Source organism: Schistocerca gregaria, chromosome 3 (genome assembly GCF_023897955.1).
Source record: "Schistocerca gregaria isolate iqSchGreg1 chromosome 3, iqSchGreg1.2, whole genome shotgun sequence".
In the NCBI taxonomy this organism is placed as follows: Eukaryota; Metazoa; Arthropoda; class Insecta; order Orthoptera; family Acrididae; genus Schistocerca; species Schistocerca gregaria.
The window spans coordinates 169,657,077-169,667,162 of record NC_064922.1 but is presented as its reverse complement, the minus strand read 5'-3'; the positions used below and the strand labels follow the sequence as shown (position 1 = coordinate 169,667,162).

General features: G+C 38.2%; 1 protein-coding gene across 2 annotated transcripts in view; it reads left to right on the top strand.

The window, feature by feature from the left end:
• Positions 1 to 264: 264 nt before the first annotated feature.
• Positions 265 to 10,086, top strand: part of LOC126353873 (uncharacterized) — a 107,860-nt gene continuing 98,038 nt past the window's right edge. The window contains exon 1 of one of the 2 annotated variants that reach the window (XM_050003058.1): positions 265 to 691. In XM_050003058.1, coding sequence (XP_049859015.1) covers positions 529 to 691 — 163 coding nt within the window. In that variant the 5' untranslated portion in view covers positions 265 to 528. The remainder of the gene's footprint in view (positions 692 to 10,086) is intronic. The other variant, XM_050003059.1, reaches the window with a different exon arrangement.

Here is a 10,086-nt window from a genome sequence, read left to right as displayed (position 1 = left end):
GCTTTCAGTCTACGTTTGACTACCTGAGCAATCCTTGTCGATGTAAACTCGTTAACGTGTAAATGCCTGTACACATGAATTTCGTTTAAACTCTAATATTATCTCATGTTCGATATCATTGTATAACTTATCCACTGATGAATAAAACTACAACTACTATTACTGCGCTAATAAAAATGTAAACAGTATTCTCCATCGGTAGTAATTTTGGCGCCGGTAATTGGTGCTTATTGGAAATGTGCATTACCTTCACTGATTTTGTTTGTTGTTATAATATCTTTGCGGACCTGAGCTGTCATTCAAATGCGAGTTAAGCGCGCGAAATTTTGTATAGCGCTGAGTGTTACTTGCGTGTATTATTTTTGTATCAATGTTTTTAAGTTTTCTATACAGTTGTTTCAAGAGCGTGAGCGACAAACAAGTGATGGAAGACGTTTTTTACTAATCAGTTCCTTTCCGATTTTGTTAAATTGCTATTGTTTTATTGACACATCGTGTCACGTTTTGTTATTTTAAATATAGAGAAATATGAGTGAGTCACGTACTGTGCAAACTGCTCAGAAATTAGAAGACGTGGGACTCAGATCGTTGTGGTGCTCTGTGTTTAATTTAGACAGTTTTCCTGTTATTGATGACCATGAACTGCAAGAAGTCACATTGCTTGTTAATACACTACTTATGTTATTCAAAAGTAAGTTTGATTTGATTGATTATATAATTGCCCCACAAAAGATAACATGAAATAATTCTGTTGAACACTGAACTCTACCTCTAGCTTTATTTTGTTGTGAGCCCTATAGACCATCAAACCCTTTACTAAACATGGCTCAACCTTGATTTTATATTTTGTTTGTAATATTGTTTCCAAATATTCCTTAGTATGTATTTTGTGCTTTTTGTTTTTCACTGGGTGCCCCAATTAAAGACCGTAACAGCTTTTAGAAAGTGTTCTTAATGTGTGGACTTGCAGGGTTTCCAACTGTTATGCAGTGATTAGTATCTAGGAAACACGAGGCTAATTATCCCTTCCTATATTCGATACCAACTAAACCAGGAGTCCTACATGACCATCTTTAATACGAATGAAAATTAAATAGATGTACCTTATAGAATAAATTAACCTGTGGAAACTTGGAGCTCAGGATACAAAACAATTCATCATTTTACAAGACTTTCATTAGCGGACTCCAAAATGTCGTATGAGCTCTGTGATAGTTTTGGGAAAATTTATGATGTCTTAAAACTGAAACTAGCAGTAATCAAAGGATGTATGAGGATCAGCTGCACAGTGTTTTTGTACTCTTTATGCTGTTACAATTTCAAGGCTGTTTTAATCCCTATTTTCTTGCTATAGGATGTCAAGTTTGGGCAAAAATAATTGCAACAATTTTTCAACCATTTTGTATTGAAGAAAATGCATGTAGTGTTAAATCCATCAAAACATCAGAAGCTTCAGAAATAAAAAAAAGATGAACTGTGTTGTACCCATACAGAAAAATGAAAGGACAAAAGGAATTTCAGCAGATCATATAGTAATTGCTGATACCTGAGCAGATCCATTTTCATGAATACAGGCTAATATTATGCTTCTGTAGAACCAATCAGAAGAAAGAGGCAGTATCTATATGGAAAACTTGCAGTTGTGTCCCTGCCTCACCTCTCCCCAAAAACGTGAATGTGCATGCTGACCCGCCACTGCAACACCTTCATCATTACCACGCACAAATGCTTAAAAAACAAATGTTGGAATGGTTCCTTTCTTCTCAATCCTTCCTCCATCTGTGCCTTTGTTCCATATCTAATTACCGTATCCTTGATGATATGTTAATATTGCTTCTTCCTCCCACATTCTGATGCCAGTTGCACTCCTGAAATGTGATACTATAGTCGAATGTTGAAGATTAGAAGGGTAGAGTGAGTAACAAATGAAGAAGTACTGAATCAGATTTGAGGGAAGAGAAATTTTATTATACAACTTGAGCAAAGGAAGGAATTGGTTGATAGGATACATCGTGAAGCATCAAAGAATTGTCGGTTTGGTAATTTGGGAGGAGGGGTATTATAGAAGCATATAGGGCTTGAATATAGAATGCAGGTTCAAATGGATGTAAGTTGCAGTTATGTGGAAATGAAAAGCCTTCCGCATGGTAAACTAGTATGCATCAAACCTGTCTTCAGTGTGAAGATGACAGTAACAATCATCTGCTTTCTGCAATTGAAGGTATGACTCTACCCATGTAAGAGGGAACACCATTAAAGTCATCAAAGTTTAGTTTTCTGAATAGAGTTTGGTGGCCGACACGCACGTTTTTTCATGTTTTTCTGTGTGAAGAATCTTCACAGAAGTCCATTTGAGAGGTAGGTAATAAATTTTCCTCAGAAAATTAATCCAGTGTTTTATTATAGGGACTGTTGATAAAAGTGGATGGAATGAAATGAGTTCATAATTGGAGGTGGTTTGATAACTCCAGTTTTATCTGTTGTCATTTGGCATCTGTCATACACTTCCCATTTCAGCACACTTGTTTGACACAGTAGTTCTTTATGATCATTGTTAATTGTGCGGTGCAAATGTAATTTTTTCCTCTATCTATTTCTCCTGTTTGTTCCTGGTAATATATTCTCTTCTTTCTGATTCTATATTGTAGAGAATGCAGGGCAAGGCTCTACAGAATTATTTTTCATTTCTGACCCATGTTGTATACCATGTCGCCTTGAACTGTCTGCAGTGCTTGCTCCAGTTTGTTTAACTTTGGCATTGACATGAAATATACTATCTTGCAATGGCTGTACTCAGAATTCTGCTTTTAAAACTTCCTTATTCCCTGAAAATTGCTTGTATATTCACTTTCATAAGATTGTGCTGCTGTGCTCTTCAGTGGTTTGCAGAGTGTGGATGTAGATATTATCGTCTTTACTCACTGCCTGCAGTTGTTGGTGTAAAGGATGTGAAATCATGGTCACTTGTTGTATGTTCATCACATACCTTCTAACTTAAAATGTGGTCAGTGCCTTTCCAATCTGCATGTATGATGATGTAGTTTGTTGGTTGTTATAAAGTAGATGGGCTAAGAGGACTATTATTCATGGGCAGCCTGAGCTTTTGTATAGCATCATTGACGCAGAGTTACATTAGTAACTTTGCTATACTGCTATCTGATAATGGTGCTCGCCATACCACTCTGTTGTGTGCAAGCCTCTTTTTTGCTGCATAATTATTGCAACCTTCATCCATTTGCAGCTGCTTACTACATTTAAGCCTTGCACTCCCCCATTCACTTATATCTTTTCACATCCCTCCATTACCAGATTGACAAGTCCCCAATTCAATTCATTAATTCCTCTTTAAATACTTATATTTTTCATTTGATTGTTGAATGATTAAAGTCTTCTCAGTAATAATAATAATATTATTATTATTATATGTTTGGGAACATCCATACTAATGAACTCTGAAGTTTTCGACTACCTTTGAGGTGGATTGACTCTGATGCATGGTAGAAAGATCTGATTATAGGTTTGTGCCCATCCTTCATAGTGTGACATGCCTACATGCAAAGAAAGGGTAAACTGAGTTATGCATGAGCGATGCTTACAAAGTATCTGCTGATATGTGGACAGAAGCTTTTAAGGCCAAAGGAAATTATTGTATTCAAACTTAGAATATGTTCAAGATTTTTGCAGCAAACCAATATTAAGGATATTGATAGTTATTTTGCAGGTCTGTTCTTTTACCTACGGGAGTCACCTGCACTTTTCTCCAGTATCTTGGGGCTTTGTGCTGGGCGAGAGATTCACAGTAAATGCAGATCGGTGAAGTGCCGAAGAGCACTTTTTGTAAAACCAAACTGAAATTCCATCCTGACCTGGTGACTTTTTTTACCTCCATCCTATTTCAGCTGCTAACACCAGGGATACCTATTTAATTGCTGTTTACTCAGAATTTTGCGAGTTTTGTTGTTAAACCACAGTGAGCCTTTTTCATCCTTAATTCTCTTACTCAGCACATTCTTCTGTAGAGCGTCAATTTAAATTTTGCTCATAATTCCTCTGTGCCAATCATATTGGAAATAAATAATGTCCATTCACTTCTATGTAGGATGCTCATCTGCTCTTTCCAGCATAAATACTCTCCTAGCAGTCTTGATGGATTTATTAACTTCAGCAACCATTATCGCTAGGACATCGTGATCACTAATCCCTGTCTGTATACTGACACTTTCTGCATGTGCATGAAAGATCTAAAATATTTACATTGCTTATAAGTTGTCAAACTAGCTCATCAAAACAGTTTTCTGAGAATATGTTGAGAACTACTTCCCTGAACTGTCTGTCTGTACCAGCTGCAATGAACCCACAAACATCCCAGTGTATACTAGATAGGTTAAAATCACCTCCAACTAATCTTGCATAATTGGGATGCTTTCGCTCTTCTGGATGTAGACTTTTTTTTGCCTGATTCTACAACTGTTACAGTGAAAACAAGTGGTCATTAAAAACATCTGATAATTTCAGCTAGGTTGGTTACTTGCACCCAGTTAACTTCGCAGTCACTCAATTTTTACCCCATAACATCAAATAATTCTGTTGACCTCAGTGATCAAACTCCCCCTCCTGTGACATCTAACCTATCTTTTTGATATGTGTTGCATACCTCTTTAAATATTTCAGAGCTTTGTACCTCATGTTATGTAAATTGAAGATGGAAGGTGGAGAAAGGAAAGGGAAGGAACTATCGATGTCAGCTGCATCGAGACTTTATGCGGAATTGTCGCCGCTGGACTGGAACTCGAACCCGGGGTCTCCTGCTGCTAGGCAGTCACATTAACCACTGTACCACCCACACACAACGTGTTTATCACAATTGCACGGACTACCTTGTGCAACCCTGTCCATGTCCTCCATGCTTACTACTTTAATATTTCTGCAGGAGGTCATACATAGTTGTGCTTCAGCACTGAAGGTGGTGGATTCATTGCCTATTGATGTGAATCAATTATATGAATGCATGGTGTCTGTTGTTCTTTTGAACATGGGTGGGGATGCAGATACAAGTAGCTGACGCTAGTTGGAAATATAGGTTGACTGAAAGACGTGCCAAGATAGTCCGTGCAGTTGCAATGAATACTATGTCTGGGTGGTACAGTGGTTAATGCGACTGCGTAGTAAGCAGGAAATCCTGAGTTTGAATCCCAGTATGGCACACACTTTAACTTGTCACTGCTGATTCCACCTAAAGTCCTGAGACAGCTGACATCAATAGTTCCTTCCTTTTCCTTTCCTTTCTCCCCCTCGACCTTCAATTTACATAATACATATCACAGGTGCAGTTTCTACATGGTATCTGTTCTTTCAGACATATAACTTCAGATTTCATCCAACGCTTTGCTGAGAGTATAGTTTGAGCATGACAGTTTTCCTGCAGGGCAGTAAATTAAGAGATATTGTTACAAATGCTTTGGGTAAATCACTGTTAAACCCTTGACATTTGAGGTGTCTTTACTTTGTAAGTGATCTGATTTCACTCTCTGCAATCGACTGGCGAGCTTCCATCAGGGGACCTGAAACTATCTCCTATCCTAAAAAGAAAACCATGTGCACTTTACAAGTACTTTGCTGCAAAATATGTGACACTTCAAGATCACTGGGAAAGCATGAAGAATTATATTGCTTGAAATGTTCCTACATTTTGTGGAACCCAAACTGATCTTCCACAAGGTTAGTCTACCTTTTTTTCCCTCCCAGAAAATAATTCCTGTTAATATTTTGCAACCATGACCTATTAGACTGACAGTTCAGTAATATTTACACCTGTCGGTACCTGCTTGTTTGGAATTGGAATTATTACATTTTTTCATGATGTCGGATGTTTTTACCTGTTTCAATGTCTTACACACCAGGTGGAATTGTTTTGTCATGGCTGGTGCTCCTAAGGAGCTCCGTAATTCTGAGGGAATGTCTTCTATTACCTACCTCTCAAATGGACTTCTGTGAAGATTCTTCACACAGAAAAACGTGAAAAAACGTGTGTGTCGGCCACCAAACTCTATTCAGAAAACTAAACTTTGATGACTTTAATGGTGTTCCCTCTTACATGGGTAGAGTCATACCTTCAATTGCAGAAAGCAGATGATTGTTACTGTCATCTTCACACTGAAGACAGGTTTGATGCATACTAGTTTACCATGTGGAAGGCTTTTCATTTCCACATAACTGCAACTTACATCCATTTGAACCTGCATTCTATATTCAAGCCCTATATCCTTCTATAATATCCCTCCTTCCAAATTACCAAACCGACAAATCTTTGATGCTTCACGATGTATCGTATCAACCAATCCCTTCCTTTGCTCAAGTTGTATAATAAAATTTCTCTTCCCTCAAATCTGATTCAGTACTTCTTCATTTGTTACTCACTCTACCCTTCTAATCTTCAACATTCGACTATAGTATCACATTTCAGGAGTGCAACTGGCATCAGAATGTGGGAGGAAGAAGCAATATTAACATATCATCAAGGATAAGGTCATTAGATATGGAACAAAGGCACAGATGGAGGAAGGATTGGGAAGAAAGGAACCATTCCAACATTTGCTTTTTAAGCATTTGTGCGTGGTAATGATGAAGGTGTTGCAGTGGTGGGTCAGCATGCACATTCACGTTTTTGGGGAGAGGTGAGGCAGGGACACAACTGCAAGTTTTCCATATAGATACTGCCTCTTTCTTCTGATTGGTTCTACAGAAGCATAATATTAGCCTGTATTCATGAAAATGGATCTGCTCAGCTATTTTGACTTAGGTCTTTCTGTGACACATCATTTTCTTCCCACAGTATCACATCTTCCATTACCATAATATTGTCAACAAGTTCATTTCCCTTTTGTAGCCGTTCTATATATTTCCTTCCTCCTTGCAGCTGTCACTTCATTGCTTAGTCATCTTGCCTGTCACCTGTGCTGCTGCTATTCAAACAACTGCTTCTGTTTTCTTCAAATGTCTCTCTAACTTCCTGACATGGGCAGCATCTATCTTTTCCCTAGGTATGCATACCTTGCATGTTCCTCTAGTCATTCCTGCTTAGACATTTTGACTTTCTGTCACTCATTTTTCAGATGTCTGTATTCCCTTTCCCAGATTGGGTAGAGACCAAGCGTGGTAAATGCGTTCCTGAGCCAAAAGTCACATGAATTCAGATCAGGTGATCTTGCAGCCATGCATCTGGATATAACACATTTGTGGAAGGTTGCATAAGCAGATCTCTTACTGGGCGAGTGACAGAAAGTGTTGTCCTATCTTGCACAAAAACTGGTTTCTACACATTTGTGCTCTTTCAAAGTAGGAAGGTCTCAATAGTGTGCAGATGTCACAGTGCACCTGACTGGTCTACTGGGTGTATTATCTTCAAAGAAGAATGGACCAAGAATGAAGGAGCTTGTGAATCCACACCAAACAGTCACATACTGTGAGTGGAAAGAGTCTTTGTGCATGATACACAGTTTAACAGAATCCCAAATTCAACAGTTCTGCATATTCACTGCACCCTGTAGTGTAAAATGTGCCTTGTGATTCCATAGAATATTGTCCGGTCACATGTTATCAACTTCAATCTGTTCCAGAAACCAAATTGTAAATTCATACAGTTGCTGTGGTTCATGAGGTGTCAGTTGGTGCACCATCTGGATCTTCTACATGTACCAGTTAATATACTCTGTAAAACTTTCTGTACTATCTTCATGATACTGCACAAGCACTATCACTACCCGGGGTATGTGCTGCACAGTCAGTTACACCAATAGCAACCTCGCCAATAATTTCCTTCAGGATAGGACACCTTCCTCTTCTGGGTACCACAGCAAGCTCATATGTATTTTCGAATTTCATTATCTTCTTTAAACCATTTAATGATATTGGGCCTCTCTTCATGCCTTTCATTCAGTGAAACACTCTCAGTACAGCATTGCAAATTGCTGACGTTCACATAAAACAGTTTTACCAATAGTGCACAGTCTCTCTTCTTGATAGCCATACTACTCACTAACGTTATGACTTGTCAAATGACAGTGTTGTTGTCACTCCCATCGTACAAACAGTGTACCGTGTCAGATTTGCATCTGGCGGCCAAAATTGGAATTAATTTTCTTCTACCGTAAATCAGTTATGTATTAACACACTAGCATAACTACCAAATTTAACTGTCATACAATAATTACATCCCACATTGGTCCTCTGTGAGTAACTGCTCTTAAAAATTGCCACCCAGTACAACTGGCACTTCCCCATTTCCTGTTCCAGTTGTGAATGGTGTGTGTGAAGATTAACTGTTGGTAAACCTGTGATTGTGCTAGAATCTCTGTAATTTTACCTTCAGGGAAATTTCTCGAGATATATGTCAGAGTATGTTGGAGGAAACAAAATGTTGATTGACTTTTACAAACATACACTCTCAGAATTTTAATGGAAAAATCACACTGTGGTGCACAATGCCTCTATGGTAATAGATGCACTGGAGTTGGATAAGTGAAACTTTCACACTAATTAAATGAATCCATGTTGAAATGTGCTGCTCTTCTTTGTATCGTCTCCATTTCCTCTATGAGTCCTACCTGGTAATGGTCCCAGACTGAGGAGCAATACTTTTATTGTTATTTTACTACCAAACTTAAATGCGGCTATCTTTTATGACTTGCTGTTCACTCTCTGCGTAATATATGAGTGTAGGCTTCCACAGTTAGAGTCCATTTAAATAAAATTCTCCTGGATGTGTAATACCGTCATGATATGCTAAACTACTGAAGTTTCAGGTACAGTTGAGGCAGCCTTGATCAAAGTTACCTCTGTGAGGTTACCAGAAGTAGTAACCAAAACATCAGTAATTTATCATATCATGATGCAGTCTCACACTTGCTGAAGAATCTTTCTGATGCCTCCTCATAAAGTTTTTGCATTTGTAATGCAACTCCCTCCCTATTTTTCCGTTAGTTTCTCCACCTCTAAGTGCATAAAGTACCTACATGAGACAGTACCATTACTCGAATTGAAGGTGATGTACAATTCAAACACAAAGGGGCAATCACTAAGAACTTTCACTTTTTGGATCTGTTTTGTCTGGTGACTGTATTTAGCTGTTTCTATCGAAATTGTACCATTTCTCATGTCCTTAACAGGTCTAATTGAACCTAATATGCATTGCAAGCATATGGAAGTATGGCGGCAATAACTTTTCAAAACAGCCTTTCTCTCTCTCTCTCTCTCTCTCTCTCTCTCTCTCTCTCTCTCTCTCTCTCTCTCTCTCGGTCACATGAAGAAGACATTGTGCAGTTCTTATTGTGTCGTTTTACCAAGTAGCTTTCTCTTTGAACAGTCATTCTTGCTGGTCTATCCACAGTCCTCAGGATTGGTGGTGTCATGGTTCCCAGATAGTACTCGATTTCTGCATGGAATGTTTTACTGAAGAAATGGAAATCGTGGTGTTCTGATGAGCAGCTAGGGAATTAGAAATCAACAAAGAAGAGCCCATTACAAGGGAGGAATTATATTATAATTGGGAGATTTTGCAGATGGATCAGAGGCTACTCTCTAATGAGTGATTTCCTTCAACAGTCATTCATCCCATCACCACATTTGTACTACTGGGTACGCTGTATTATGATTAGTACAACAAGCAGAGATCTCACATAGAGTGCAATAGGCATAAATGGACTAATATGACAGTGTAGGATACTTAACAGATATAATCAGAAATTGTCTATGAGTATTCCATTGTTACTTCCCTATCTTCTACAGGTGCTGTTTGTGTTTCTTTGTGTCAGAACCTTCATATTTGCTCTCAGTTTTAAAATGGTGAAGAAATTATAAAAAATTCTGAAAGCCAGAGGCAAAGTTGTATACATTCTAGATAAAATTTCTGCCAAAGTAAATAGTATCAGGTGGGGCAGATACATCACACTTCACTAACAATATTAGAAAGTTATTCAAAGGCAGAGAAAAATAGCATAGCAGATTCAAATGAAGCTCAGTCGTAATTGACAAACGAAAGCTCAGAAATTTCAAAACTGACCAGCGGCATTTGTAAAAAAGCATTCAGTG